This window comes from Rhinatrema bivittatum, chromosome 14 (assembly GCF_901001135.1).
Source record: "Rhinatrema bivittatum chromosome 14, aRhiBiv1.1, whole genome shotgun sequence".
NCBI classification, from domain to species: Eukaryota; Metazoa; Chordata; class Amphibia; order Gymnophiona; family Rhinatrematidae; genus Rhinatrema; species Rhinatrema bivittatum.
The window spans coordinates 1,328,703-1,344,887 of NC_042628.1; the positions used below are offsets into that span (position 1 = coordinate 1,328,703).

General features: G+C 43.3%; 1 protein-coding gene across 5 annotated transcripts in view; it reads right to left on the bottom strand.

Annotated features, from left to right (window-relative positions):
* Window positions 1-16,185, bottom strand: part of TNRC6A (trinucleotide repeat containing adaptor 6A) — a 163,525-nt gene that overhangs the window by 132,616 nt on the left and 14,724 nt on the right. For all 5 annotated transcript variants that reach the window (XM_029577637.1, XM_029577635.1, XM_029577634.1 and 2 more), the window contains exons 3-4: window positions 15,033-15,120; window positions 262-283 (exon numbers count right to left, since the gene is read on the bottom strand). In XM_029577637.1, coding sequence (XP_029433497.1) covers window positions 262-283; window positions 15,033-15,120 — 110 coding nt within the window. The remainder of the gene's footprint in view (window positions 1-261; window positions 284-15,032; window positions 15,121-16,185) is intronic.

Below are 16,185 nucleotides of genomic sequence, written 5' to 3' on the forward strand. Positions count from 1 at the left end.
AGCCACTTCTTATCCTGGGAGTTAACAGTAAGGATAGAGCTACTCTTTAGGGTACTTCCTAGTGACCCTGATTGGCCACGATCAGTGACAGTTTGGGCTGACCCAGCATGGCATATCTCAGGTTATTATGGAAAGACAGAGCTCGATGTATAGGTATCTATACATATGCGAGCACACACATTCAAAAAATGAAATACAGTATTTAACAGTCAATCACATTAACTGTCTTGTAAAAAAGTAATTTATTTTAAAATAACATACCTTTAATCTTTTGTTCAATTGCCTGTAATGCAAACAAAAAAAATAAGTTCAATTTAAAATTTTTATTGTGTTAAGTTGAAAATTATTACTAACTTATGCACTATATATCCAACAGTACCTTATACATCATCTATACTTCCTTTTAGTATTTTTACTTTTAAATTATGATATTCTACTGGTGCTATCTTGTATCTTCAGTTTTATATATTATTTCAGAGCAGTATATCATATTTTTAATGTAATATAGTCAGAAGGGTAAAGCATTTACTCAAATCACTAGAGTCCTATGGCACTCATTTACAGACATAAAAAGCAAGTTTGGGAAAAATTTTCCTGAAAAATCAATTTGTTCCAGATGATCAATACAACCTTAATGGCTATATTTATTCCACACATTTCCATGTTTCTTGACATGGCAGGATTTGGGGAAATTTGAGAAAGCGCTAAAGGGAAATCTCTGGAAACCAGGGATATCTCTCTGGAAACCAGGGAAATCTAGAATTGCACTTAAATTGGTAGCTAAATGGGACAACGGGGGTTTGGGGCTGGCGGATGTTAGGTTTTACAACTTAGCATGCAATTTGAGGCATGTGGCAGATTGGCTTCTTAAAACAAGTTTTTATACTCCTAGAGCTATGGAGAAAGCACTGATTACACCTTGAGTCCGGGGTTCGTTTTACATTCCTCTTTGGCTGCTTTGCCTGATAGTAAAACACTATGTTTAAGGTTATCTTCACTTGTCCAGACATGGAGGTATGTGCACTCTTTACTTCATTTTAAACCTTCTATTTCCCAAGACATTCCTGCTCGATTCAGTCTCAAATTTTTAAAAGCTGGGTGGAGCAGGGATTGCGAGTGAAGGGGGGCATATTAAGACCTTCCAATTCTGTGTGCATTACTTGGTTCTACTTCTTTGCTTATCTGCAAAGGTGACATTACATACAATCTCTGGGGGGTGACAGATTGGAATTCCTCAGACATGTTTGATGTGGAAGACCCAGATCACCACACAATATCCTTTCTGTACCGTAGATTGGTAGGGACTAAGAGTTTAAGAGAATGTGGGGAAATTCTGCTAAATTGGAGGAATGAACTTGAGCTGAGCAGTATGCACAATGTTTTAGATGAATGTGCTCCATTTCTTGCAATACAGAATTACAAAAGACGCAGTACAAATTCTTAATGCGATTTGCTTGTAGAATGAAGATTACTACCACTGAGTTATGTATTAAGTGCAACCTGGCCCCAGGAATCATCAGTTTTGGGCATGCCCAAATATTGCTCAGTTTTGGAAGCAAATAGTTGCATATATTCAACAAGTAACACAGATACAGCTTCCTTTTCAGACTGCAGAGCTACTTTTCAACAATTTGAGAGGTATTGCAGTATGTCAGAGGTATCTGAAGCTTTGGCTCCATAAAGCCTTAATGTTGGCCAAGAAAGTAATTTTGCAGTGTTGGTTATGAGATGACCCACCACTTTAACCCAGTTGAGGAACCAGCTATACACTATGTGTATGTTTCAAAAACAGGTAGAAAGAGCTGACAATGCAGAAAAGGAAATTATTCTTGCAAATATGGGAAGCATATCTACAATCGTTGCCTCCTAAAGTCCATAGTAATATTCTTAATGATTTAGAGACTGGTCCAGGTACTTAAGCTGAATAAATATACCAGTTGACAATGGTTGAGAGGCAATATAACCCTGCAGTGGGGCGGGGAGGGTGCTGTTTACATGGGATGTACTGGTCAGAACTCACCAGTACACCCAATGTGTTCAGTGTAATGTTGAATATATTTGCTTGTTTTTCTTCTTAAAAATATAATAAAAATGTTTTAAATATAAAAGCAAGTTTGCTTATCTGTAAACAGGGTTCTCCGTAGGTATCGAGATAAATTAGCCATTACACATGGGTGATCTCATCCAAAGGCACTGACATGGACTCCGTTCTCAGAAAAGACATTACTGAATGTGCACAGGACTTCCTTGGGAGCCCCTCAGTCTCTTCTAGAGTTTAAGCTTTAGCGAAATAGTCAATTCTCCAGGGAAGCAGGTGGGTATTAAGAATACCCGAGTCATCCTACTGTCTATGATGAATGGAACAGCCTCCCCGTGGAGGTGAAAGAGATAAGAACAGTATCTGAATTCACACAGAGGATTCTCTGAGAGAGTAGTAGGGATTGTAAAGATTAGTTGGGCAGACTAGATAGGCCAGATTTTTGTTTCTGCCATTATGTTTCTATGTTATAAACAAACTCTCTTTCTCCATCACAAGCAGGCATGGGCAGTGCCAAGCTGAAGGGTTCACTGTAGAAGCACTTACTTTTATATCCAGCACTTTCCATACAATAGTCTAGGGTGGGATACAGAGTATAACATACAGTACATATAAATACAGACATATCAGCATTTTCAGTTATTTTCTAAAACAGTTTACATCTTGCTCTCTCTGCAAAACCTCTGGTAGTGCATTCCACATTATTGGTGTTGAAAAGGAGAAAGCCCTTTTCCTATTGATCTTCAGACAATATCCCTGATTATCAGGTAATGCCATCAGTCCTGTACTATCTCACTTCATCAGGTGGAGAATGGACTACTGGATGAACAAACTGTGAAGAACTATTTCTCCAAAGTTAATGTCTCCTCAGACAATGTCATCCAGACAGCAGTGGCATGTGAAGGTGTACACAGATAATCAACTTTGCAAATGTCTTCAATAGAAGTTTCTCTGAAATGAGCCACAGCTCTCACTTGACGAACCTTAGAGTCTGTAATCCAGTCAGTGTATACGACCCTCTATACCAGTGGTTCTCAACCTTTCTAATGCCGTGACCCCGCAATACAGTTCCTCATGTTGCGGTGACCCCTCGCCCCGCCCTCGCCCCGTGAGGGTGGGATGAGGGCGGGGCTTTGGTCATATGGGGGCGGGGTTATGGATGGGGTTGGATTTTAGTGCACACTTATCATTTAATTATGACATTTATAATGTGAATGTAACTCAACTCACCATAGGTTCTCACATGCATGGCACACTGACCCATGATCGTCACGGGGCTAGATGTAAAAGTACAGTTTGTATCCACAGGAACCCCCCTGACCCACAATAATGGATGTAAAGCAGAATTATGACATTCCCCATACAACTCACCCTACAAAAAAGATATTCTGGTTCTAGTGACATCTCAGTAACAGCAACTCAAACTCCTTCTATTTCCAGGCTCAATAGCCCTACTTATGAAAAGACAGCAGTTTACCACCAATGCATGTCCTCTGAGAAAACACAACAAATAAGACCGATACAAACGCTTACATGCTAGCAAAATATCTCATCTCGGTAACAGACACAGAACCGACCTAACATACTCCCAGGATCTGTAGTAATGCACATAAACTAATCCGCACACAGTTACACCTGTATTATGGAATACACTCAAACAGGAGCAACCCTATCTATGAAAAGGCAACACTACAAATATTAAATCAGGTCCTAAAAACCAATACACCTCTTATTAGGAAAACAGAACTAGCAAGCAGCTATATATCCCCACACAGAAATAATTGTAAAACTATACTAATAAGCAGAATAAATGTTTCAAAACAGCTATGAACATCCAACAATTAAAAACTCATAAAAACTATTAAACATTCTCCAAACACCAATAAAATATTTCAAAAAAGCAGACATCACACAATTAAAATGGCAGTCAAGAAAAATAAACTTAAAAAGCCACCTTTACTTACCCCCTCCAGCAGCTCTCCTACTCCCCTTCCCTGCAGGCCGTGGCACTCACCAGAAGCAGCAGTAGAAGCTAAGCTCTATACTTATGGTCCTCTTCCTTAGTGCCCATGTCTCTCACACACACACACACCATACCAGTCATGCCCCCATGACCAGTTTCTGTCTCTCACACACCAATCATCTCCCAAACAGTCTTTGGCACACACACATCAGTCACCTTCTTGAACAGTTTCTCTCATGCCATACACACACACACAGGCTTCCCACTCCCGTGTTCTACTTACATATACGGGCTTCTCACTCTCATAATCACTTTCTCACACACACACACACACACACACCAGTCACCTTCCTGAACAGTTTCTCTCATGCCATACACACACACACACACAGGCTTCCCACTCCCGTGTTCTACTTACATATACGGGCTTCTCACTCTCATAATCACTTTCTCACACACACACACACACACACACACCAGTCACCTTCCTGAACAGTTTCTCTCATGCCATACACACACACACACAGGCTTCCCACTCCCGTGTTCTACTTACATATATGGGCTTCTCACTCTCATAATCACTTTCTCTGTCTCTCTCTCTCTCACACACACACACACTCACTTTCTCACTCACTCACCAGTCTCTCACTCCCATGCTTGTTCTCTCCACGTGCACAGGCTTCTCATTCCCTGAATCACATTCTCTCATATTCACACACACACACACCAGTCTTTTTCTCTCACACGCACCATCACCTTACCAAGCAGTCTCTCTCTCTCATGCATGCACACTCACCCAGGTTTCTCACTCCCATGCTTTCTTTCACCCCCACAACACCAGGCTTCTTACGCCCATGCTTTCTCACATACCCAGACTTCTCACTTCCATGCTTTTTCTCTCTCTCACACACACACATCAGTCACCTCCCTGACTAATGTCTCACACTCTCACATACACATCAGTCATCTCCCTGAGCAATCACTTTCATTGTCTCTCACATACACACACACATCAGCTCTCTGACCAGTCAATCACACAGGCTGGCTGGCTGCTTCTCTCTCTTTCTCTCACTCACTTCCTTCCCCCCCCCCCCCGAGCACAAATGGGAGCTGCAGCAGCCTCCGCTGGCCAAGAAAGAAGAATCCCATCGGCCGCGGGAGGCTCATGCTGCTGTCTCCTTTCTCCATTACCGGCTGCTTCTATTGCTCGAGGACCGATGCTGCAGCCGCTGCTGCTACTTTTTCGCACGGCGCGGCTCTCTCTCCTTCCCGCGCACCGCGATTCACTTCCTGTTCCGGGTCACGGGAGGGGGGGGCAGGCGCAGGAAGAAGAAAAGGCCCAGCCACGGGTGCACAGCTTCTTCTAGCGCCGCTGCCGTTCCCGCTGGGCTTGAACGTGCTGACAGCCCGGCGGCAACGGCAGTGGGAGAGACCGGGAGCGCGCGACACAAGGCGACCCCTGTGTTTTGGGCGTTCGACCCCCGCCGGGGTCGCGACCCATAGGTTGAAGACCGCTGCTCTATACATTCCTCAAGCTGACTGGACAGAGTTAGTTTGACAAACATCCTTTCCAATCTATTGGGATCAAAGAACATGAACAGATAAGAAGCTTGACAGGGAAGTTGAGTCCTCTTTAGTTAATACACCAAAGCTCTCTTTCAGTCCAAGAAACGAAGAGCCTCTTCTCCTTTGTGCGCATGTGCTCTTGGAAAGAACGCAGGTAGCACAATCGCTTGATTAACATGGAACACAGATACAACAAGGAAGGAACTTGAGGTAAGTAAGTAGGACTACCCTACCATGAAAAGAAAGTGAAGGTATAGCAAACTGAGACCAAAGCCTGCAACTCACTAACTCTTCATGACAGCCATGTGAGAAACTCCAAGTCAACTGACTCGAGTAGACAAAGGAAGTTTCATGAGTTGAGCTAGGACCACATTGAGGTTTCAAGTCACTATGGTGTTTACTGATCTGAAGTCTGGAATGAATTTGAATACCAAAAGGGTGGAGAAAGATCACAGCCCCTTCCACTTACTGATGACAAATGCTACAATTCTACTAAGATGAACCTTGACTGAAGAGGTCCTAAGGCCTGAAAACAAGAGGAACAGATACTGAAACAAGTCCCTCAAGCCTCAGAAGGGATCCAGATGGCTGGTCCCACACCAAGTCGAGAACCTCTTCCACTTGAAACTGTAGTATCTTCTGGTTGAGAGCTTTCTAGCCAAAATCAGCACATCCTCCACCTCTTTCAGAAGGGGTAAGGAGGAGACTACCAAACACAAAACCAAGCAGTGACAGCCAGGGATGGAAATTAGTAAGTCAGAGCTTGCCGTCTTCCTATTTTATTTATTTAGCCATTTTATATACTGTCATTCCAAGTGATTATATACTGTCGTTCCAAGTGAAGATCACAATGGTTTACATCATGACAAATATAATAGCCAATTACATTCACAGGATGAGGTCTTATAATCATACATTTTAGCGAAAGACACGTACATTGACTAAAGCAGTCAGGGGAAGGGAGATACACTGGGATGAAGTAGTGGGGATTAGGTAGCACTTTTAGCAAAAGGTGCTGATAGGATATAAAAGGGGGGTTGAGAAAATGTTTCAGACATTTATATGTGCTGGGTTGGAAAGAGTGGTAATGAGGTCTATAGATAGGTTCATCATGAATTTATCAGTGTAGGAGCAAGTGATAATTTCAGAGAGGTTAAGTAAGATTGAAGACATTTTGAAATAACTACGTTTTGAGGTCATGTCTGAATTTCTTTGTTTCAGTGGTCAGGCATAGAGTGTCAGGTAGAGAGTTCCAAAGTGTATTCTGTAATGATGACACAGCTAGTAATCCTTTATTATGAGATCTTAGTGATCTCTGTGGTTTGTATGGTTGTAGCGCCACCCCTACCAGGCCGGTATGGTTAGAGGGAGAGAGTGTATTAATGTTAAGACTGTAATGGATTCGGGCTTGATTCGGTAGTCAGTGCAGTGCTATCAGTAATTGCAAGATACATACTAAAAACAAAAATTAGTAAAAGCAAAAACAGAATAAAATTAAAATTCACCACCACCAAATGCTTCTCTAAACATGGCTTTTACCTGCTGTCTAAACTCCTTCATTTTTTAGGTGCATAGGAAGCTTATTCCACATAAACAAACAAACTAGGGGTCAAGATATGAAACTTTTGGGGGGATGTCTCACTCAACATCAGGAAATACTTCTTAAGAGAGGGTGGTGGATGTCTGGAAGAAGTGGTGAAGAGAAAGATAGTAAATGAATTAAAAAAGACATGGGATAAACACTGTGTATCCTGAAAGACTCGAGTTGGAAATTAACAAATGGGTACATGGGGGTAACCAGCATGGAGTGGCAGCTATTACCCCTAACAGAAGGAAGGTGGGGACTACTACCCTTAATCAATTAGCTTACATGATTTTGACACAACTGCAGCATCACTCTCTGTTTCGATGGCGGTGGGAGGAGGGGGAGAAAACGGAATTTGATTCAGATGACAGCCAACACTGGGCACTGACTTTTATGGTCTAGGATACAGATACACAGACATACGAGAAAGTGCAGGACTGCTTCCTCGAACATGTCCCAAAGCAAAGCACGTTCAAACAGCATTGTCCAAATTATCAAGAAAGCAGCTCACTCTGAAAAATGTTGCTAGCAGTAATTTTCTTACGGGTTTGACAGTTGCTTAGTTTTCATTATTAATATTACTACCCTAACATAAGGCTTGGGAGTAACCTGCATGTAGTGGCTTGCTGGGCAGACTGGATGGACCATTTGGTATTTTTCTGCCATTATGTTACTATTTACCCTTTAAAAAAATACTAAACACAACTCAATGGAGTGGTTCATTGCATTGTTATTTAACAGACTGTTAGACAGCCTGTGTGTAGATTCTGGAGCCCAAGCTTGTTGTCAAATGTAATAATGAATTTTCAATTGAGTTGGTGGAGGAAGATTGGGATGTGATACGGTATGGGACCCAATAGATCTCAATACATCGCAGACATTTGAATTTAATGTTTAGATTATGCCACAAGAACATTTAGGCACCTACCATTTTTTCAAACTTTGACATGAATATCAAAACTTTCAAAAAAGATCTAAAGACTTTTCTTTTTCATAAAGTCTACATTAATGATTATTTATTTCAATCTAATTTTAACCAAGACTACCAACCATACTCATGCAAAAGAGATAATGAAATATCGTCTGGCAACGACCATCATAATAGCAATATGAACTTATAATTAACAACACTAGAAGACCATCCTGAATATGTTTAAATATCACTATCCTTTTCCCTTCTTTTCCTTATGCTCCCTTTTTCACCACCAACCTCTCCCCGATCCCTTCTTCTTTTCCACTATTAATTTATGCATCAATGTTTTTAATGGTTTATTCTCTGTTTGATTTTTGTAAACTGTTATGATGGCTGAACCGAATGACTGTATATAAAACTGAACAAATAAATAAATAAAATGAGGTATAACCCTCAATGTTGGAGGGGCTGTGGTTTAAGAGGCTCTCACATTCATATGTGATAGACTTGCCCCAAACTTTCAGATCTTTAGGTTAAGGTCTTTAGTGAAAATACAGGTGCGATAGGAATTCAGGTTGATCCTGCCCCGGAGCTGGGTTTGCTGGTTTTGGGGGGAGACCTCTATATTCTTCAAAAGAAATCAGATGCTTTAAGCAGCATGGCTTACTATTGCTACTTTCTAGAAAGGCATTCCTAAAATTTGTTACTGTCTTTTGATATTTATATATTTTTAGTCTATAGTATTTTAGATTATTTTAACAGCTATTGATAATGATTTACTTCTTTTATATATTTTAGCTGCTATCATTATTGTACTTTCCTTGTTTTAAATGATTGTAAACCGTTGTGAAGGTTCCCACTGATGTGACGGTATAGAAAACCAAATAAACCTTAAAAATAAATCTTAAAATAACATACTGGCAAACTCAACTGTTTGAAGAAGCCTGGATAGAAAAGCTAATTTTTATGCTAAAAGGAGACTTGAAAATGTATAATCAAGATCTGAGGTAAATTCTGTGCATATCACTGCATACAGGGATGAAGTCTTGCCATGAACCAAATGCAAAAGGTTAAAATAAACAAATCTGATGGTACAATTGACTGGAGGGATTTACTCATCTCATCTTTCCCAGCCCTCTTCTATTGTGTTTTTATATTATACAAGCCGTAAAGCCCGTTAAAACGGGCTACATCCCTCTGTCTCTCACCTCCCCCTCATTCTCTCTCCCCTCACTCTTCACCACCCCCCTCCCCCACTCCTCCCCACCCTCCCTCTCCTCTCAGTCCCCCCTCTCCCTCACTCCCTCCCACTCAGTCCCCCCTCTCCCTCCCTCCCACTCACTCAGTCCCCCTCTCCCTCCCTCCCACTCACTCAGTCCCCCTCTCCCTCCCTCCCACTCAGTCCCTCCCTTCACCCACCTCCATTTCCTCCCGGCGCCGTAAGCGCGACTTCCCGCAACCCTCACCCGGCTCCATTAACTCCTCCCGCTCCTGCCGGCAGATCTCGGGGGGGGGGTCACTCCCGCGCGCGCGGCAGTGACCCCCCCGAGATCTGCCGGCAGATCTGGGGAGAAGTAGCGGCACCGAGCGCGCGCGGTGCCGCTACTTCTCCTCCCGCTCCTGCCGGCAGATCTCGGGGGGGGGGGGCGCGGGAGTAACCTCCCCCCCCCCCCCCCCGAGATCTGCCGGCAGGAGCGGGAGGAGTTAATGGAGCTACTTCTCCTCCCTTCTGGGGAGGAGAAGTAGCGGCACCGGCAGGAGCGGGAGGAGAAGTAGCGGTGCTACTTCTCCTCCCGCTCCTGCCGGCAGATCTCGGGGGGGGGGGGGGCGCGGGAGTGACACCCCCCCCCCCCCGAGATCTGCCGGCAGATCTGGGGAGGAGAAGTAGCGGCACCGCGCGCGCGCGGCGCCGCTGCTTCTCCTCCCGCTCCTGCGGCCCCCACCGCCATTTTTTTTTCTGACCAACGTCCTTGCCCGCACATGCGCAGTAGAGCTGCGCTCTACTGCGCATTTGCGGGCCGTCGGTCACAGGCCATTTATAAGGTAGATTGAAATGTCTTGCTTTATACAATTCTCTGTCATGGTTTAGGATAGTGTTTCCCAACCTTCTGAAGCCCAAGGCACACCTACATTAACAAAAATGTGTGGCACACCATCATCCATGGGACAGGCAATGAGGACATGGAGAAGATTCATATGGCCAAAAGAAGAGCTAGGGAAGCACTGAAAGTCCCACCAGTATCTCTTCCAAATTTTGAAACAAAAGGAGAGAGGAGCAGATACACACAAAGTATCTACAATGAGCTAACTCCCTCGATGTGCATGTGCAGAAGAAGACCGAAGTCAGTATGATGCGGGCAACAGGCTCTGTTAGTTACCTTGGCTGCCAGAACTCCCCCACTGCTGCTGCAGATCCCAAAATTGCATCCACTGCCCAGTGCATGCTATCCCTGTCTTACTCAGCCTAGGGATAAAACAGAGGCTGGAAGAACTCAAACGGGGGAGCTAAGGAGGGAAAAGATGAAGAGGTGTGGCGTGCATTGCATGTACTGAACAAAGCGGAGCCCAGTACTCCATGTCCTGAATGCTGTCCATTAATTACTACACTCCAAGGCTCATTCTGTAGCTATTAAAAAGCATGCATGATTACACATGTTCTCAGAAAGGAGCTCCTATGTGTTTAAAAGCCACTGCTGGTGACTTGTTCCTTTGATGTGCTGAGAACAGAGCCCAGATATTGATTTGAACATCATGCAGTGGTGACTTCCGTGGCATATCTGATCACACCTGAAGGCACACAAGTGCGTCACCCCATGTCACACTGGTTCGGAAACACTGGTTTAGTAACATGTTTTGGAAATATTCCATATCTGTATTAAACTACAATAAAATGTGTCAGTATTTTGGCTTGATTATAAATAGTTTACAAAAAACTAAAAACAAGGGGACATGCCATGAAACCAGTATATTTAAAACAAAACACAGAAAGTACTTTTTCACTCACTGTACTGTCAAGCTGTAGAATCTGTTGCCTGCAGAGATGGTCAAAGTGACTAGCATAGCAGTGTTTAAAATAGGTTTGGACAAGTTCCTGGAGGAAAGTGCATACCACATTATTAGCCAGGTAGACTAAAGAACCCAGATCTACTTTATGGATCTACCTGTGCTTGTGACCTGGTTTGGCCATGGACTTTGGTCTGACCCAGCATGGTGTTTATGTTCTTATGAAGGGAATGCCCATCAGCAAAACAGCTCTTTCGATAGAGAGAAATACTTTTTCATGAATACAGTCTATCCAGACTTCTATAAACTAAATTCCTTGAGCCAGAATCAGATTTGACTTGGCAAAGTTGACTAGGAAGCCATATGGCAAAGGGACTGAAGGAGCCATATGAATTCATAACTGTGATGGACCCTTCACCAACCAGTCGTCCAGGTATGGGAATGAAGCTGTGCTACCACAACCATAAGGAATTTCATGAGCACTGATGAGGCTGCTGAAATGCCAAAGGGGAGTATTTTGTATTTCTATTGCTCATCCTCCACCATGAATCTGAGGAATTTTCCATGGGCAGAATGAATGAGAACACATCCAAAAAGTGTCTTTCAGATTCAAAGTACACAACCGATCCCTCAATTGAATGATAGAGAACCAGCTGGAGAAAGTTCATCTTGAACCTTTCTTGAACAAGCAGTTTGTTCAGTCTTCGCAAGTCCAGAATAGGCCTCAATCCCTCTGATTTGTTATGGATTAAAAAGTACTGGGAATAGAATCCCAAACCACACTCTCATGAAGGTAGGAGTTCAACTGCCTTCTAAAGGAATGACTCTACCTCCAGCTACAGCTGGGCTGACTAAGAAGGGTAAGCATTGAAGACTGAAACCTGTTGGGTCAGAGGAGGGTGAAAGGTAAATTGTAGCCATGATCCACATGTGAAGGGCAGCAGGTGTGAGAGCCCTTTGTGCTGCGCATAGTTGACGCAGCCTCGAGGACGAAACCATAAGGCTTATGCCTGCAGCTGGAGGACGTGCCCTGTAGTGGGACAGTCTGGAGCTTCACCTATGCCAGCTGCCTCCCCCGCAGGTCGAGTCCTTGGGTTCTGGTGGCCGGCAGGTGGGTCCCTAGGGTAGTGGTGAGAACTAGAGTCCAAAGGCGCACCGAGGTCAGGGCAGGCAGCAGACTAATGGAATCAGAGACAGGCCAAGGTCGGGGCAAGCAGCAAGAATGAATGGTCGGGTCCAGGTGGCCAGGTCCAGGCAAGGGGTCAGGTCCAAGCAACAGGTCAAGATCCAGAAAGTCATGCCAAGTGTGGACGAGGACACAGTGAAGACACTGGACAAGATGGATAGGATAAGACAAGGCTAGAAGACAAGGCGAGGCTGGATTCAGGAACGCAGGAGAACAGGAACACAGAACACACAAGCAACATGTAATGCAAGGCAAGAGACCAGTTGCTGAGGCAAGGTAATGCTGCAGGGCCCTTGCTTAAATAGCTCGGTCAGGCTGATGTCATTGGGAAGCTCCACTCAGCGTTTCCCTCCGCAGGGCCTATATTATGTGCACACATGCTCACACGTGCCTAAGGGAAGGCGGCAGCCTGGCAGCGGCATCGGTCAGCAATAAGGGGAGTGAGGAGGCTTGTAGGGCAGTCCTGTGAACAATCAAATGTAACACCATAATTTTCAGGACCCATTGGTTCTTGATGAGCAGAAGCCAATCCAGAAGAAAGAACTGAACCCTTCTCTCCACTGGATGAGGTGGGAAGGAGGGGTCTCAGAGTCATCAAAAACTGTTGCCCATCTTAGGCTGTGTCTGCTGCTGAGCACTGAGCTAACAACTCTTCATTTGTCAACCTGAAGAGGATCAGCTGCTCTATGGTACTGTAAAGAGTAAAAGGGATGCCTTCAGAAGAAGGAGAACTTGAAAGAGAATTAGTGTTGTCAGGTAGCAGTTGGTGCCCCGCTACAGCTGATAAAGGAGCATAAATCCAGATATCAGAGCCATCTCTTTGAACTTGTTACGAAACAAACTGTCCCCTACCTAGGGTACATCCATGAGATGATCATATACATCCTGAGGCCACTCTTGTAGTCACATGATCCTCAGTCACCTATAGAAACCACCAAAGTTAGTATCAAAAGCTTTATATTCAGAACAGATAAGGTGCTTCTCACACTCCTTCCCATCTTCCGCACTGTTCTGCGTCTGATGATTGTATCAAGGGTTTTCTCTTCTGGACATGTTCGTGCAAATGCAACATAGTGAGCTACAATTCGAGCACTCAGCATGGAACCCTGGAAGATCTTATTCCCAAATACATCCAATGTCTTCAGGTCCTTCCTTGGAACCATGTTGGAGTGATCATTAATGTGCTTAGCATGCTTCAATGCTGATTTCTCCACCATGGAGTGAAACAGTAATTGGACCAACCCAAATCCTGGGGCAGACTGCACTCTATATTTCAAGTTCAGTTTCCTGGCTACTAGAAGGCATGAGGATCTGAAGATCCTGGGAAAGCTTGTGAATCGAATAGCTGCAGCATCAGCTCACTATGGGCTCTCTGGCCTTGGGCTTCTCCATGCTTATCATCTTTTTTTTCTTTTTTTAGATCTTAAAAAGACCTGTTTGAGGGGCTGCAAAGGCAGCGGTTGGAAAAACTTTCAAGCAACAAAACATTAGGTTCCAAAAAACAGCAACATTTTATAGCGACATACTGGGACATGTCAGTGCAGTAGTTTAGATGAAGACCAAGGGTCTCATGAGGCAGAATGTGCCTGCAGGAATTAGCACACATGCTCAGTGTTTCCTGAGCTTTGACAGCTGGGTGCATATCAGCTCTATTGGATGACATCACCCACAAGTAATGGCTAATTCATTCCTGCTTGTTGACGGAGAATTCACTTTTTGCCAAACTAGATATAGCCCTGATGCAGACACCCAGCAGCACCAGGGCTCTTTATGAGGTGCATTATCTACGTGGCCGCTCTCTTGTCTGCAAGGCGGCACATGCTGTGCCATGATGCAACAAATTCATAGGTGCAGGATCCCTCACAGATCTCAGGCACCATTCCCACACATACCAAAATTAAACAGACACAGCAAAATATCTTTTGGTTTAATCCCTTAATTCTACTCACTACAAATTTTAATTCTAAAGCATTTAGGAGAGACTGCTTGCGGCTTTAAAAGAGAATCCTATCCTTCTTCATGAGAAGATGCTCCCATGTTCTATCCCTACTGGCTCCCAGAACCAGTCATCAAGGGCCAGTGTGTAAATAAACCTTAATGCTACCACTCCTCCCAATAAAAACACACAAAACAAAACAAACTTCAGCCCAAGTTTTGAAAATAATTCTTGAATGTGGCGCTATTGGCAGAGACAACTTTTAGGTACATCAGACCTTAGCACCTCCTCCTGAGTGCATGACAAGTAGTTACCACCTACCTAGCCTCTAAATCTAAGCAGAACTTTCCTATGGATAAGTTCTTGAAGGAGAAGTCCATTACCTGCTATTAATCAAGCTGACTTAGAAAATAGCCACTGCTATTACTAGCAACAGTAACATGGGACAGACTTAGTTTTTGGGTACTTGCCAGGTTCTTATGGCCTGGATTGACCACTGTTGGAAACAGGATGCTGGGCTTGATGGACCCTTGGTCTGACCCAGTATGGCATGTTATGTTCTTATGAATCCAGGTATGCATCTTCTTGGTATTTCTAGATGGACGATGCCTTCAATTTTCAGTCTAAGAATTCCTAGGACCCAATATTATCTATAATTTTTTAAAATTAAAAATAAGCACTTAAGAACTGAATTTAAACTGAATTGAGATTTCACTGGGCTACCACTAAGAAAGAAAGAGACAAAAAGGACTTATCCTACACTATTTTTCTAGCATGAAGAGTTCACTGTACATCATTAACATGCAAATGCTCACTAACTTACTGACGCTAACATGCATTACCTTTCTCTGAGCAGCTTCCTTCTTTTTCTTGTCTTTTCTCTTTTTCCTTTCTTCCATCAACTGATTTTCCTCCTCTTGCACTAAATTCCTGCAGCACATACATTCCAATTAATTCTTCCAAAAATTTGCACAAACTTGTCCTGAAAAGCAATACTTTGAAAGTCTTTTCACTACAGAATATAGGTTATAATATTGCAGTCCAGTTATGGACTACAACCTAAAATCCTGCACCAAATCCAAGAATGTTCCTATTGGCTGACAATCCTGTAACTGAAATCAGGAAAAATTGATCAAGTACCTCATTTGATAATTTACTGAGTGTCTTCCCCAGTGTCAACAAATGAGCTTATAGCCATCTAGAAATGGATCCAATAACCCCATCTCCAGAAAAATTCCTGAATTTGGGGGAGTATCTTAAACCATGATCAATGATCCGATCCTTAACACATTTTTACAAGTTACAATATATACAGAGGTTTCCTTAAATGCTTCACCAAGAGCTCATTTCCCTCCCAGAAAGACAGTACAAAAGAGGTCTATACAGTGCCAATAAAAAAAAAATTCATTTCAGTCTCCTTTGACAATATAAAGTCAGAATCTGTGGGCTTTTACTTAGAATGATTACTTCCAAATTAAGCCTCAACACCAAATCCACAATTCAAATCTACTTTCCATGAAGTTTTTAACAACCATTGTCATCATTACAGATGAAAAAGGAGGAATGATGAAATTTAATTTTACCTGTTAATTTCCTCTCCTTGAATCCTGCCAGACCAGTCCAGACATGTGGGTTATCACCTCTTAGCAGCAGAAGATATGGAAAACCAGCTCTGTTTGTTGACATCATTGCTAGCATAAGAGCTGGTGCAGCAGATTGTCTATTCAGTATACTCGTTGTCAAAGCAACAAAACTTTTCAGAAAGAAAACCTTGATCAGCCACATCTGCCAAGTGGTCAGGCCAAACATACCCCTCTGTTCTTCCCATCCCCCAGACTCCAACTGGAAAAACCAGGAGAATCTATAGAGAAAGAATGAACAGGAGGCAATTCCAAAACCCTGGAAGATTGAACAAATAACCCCCAAGGGTAAACACTAAGATTATCAGCTTCCAACATCCATGGCATATACAAGCGGGAATCGGGACTGGTTTGG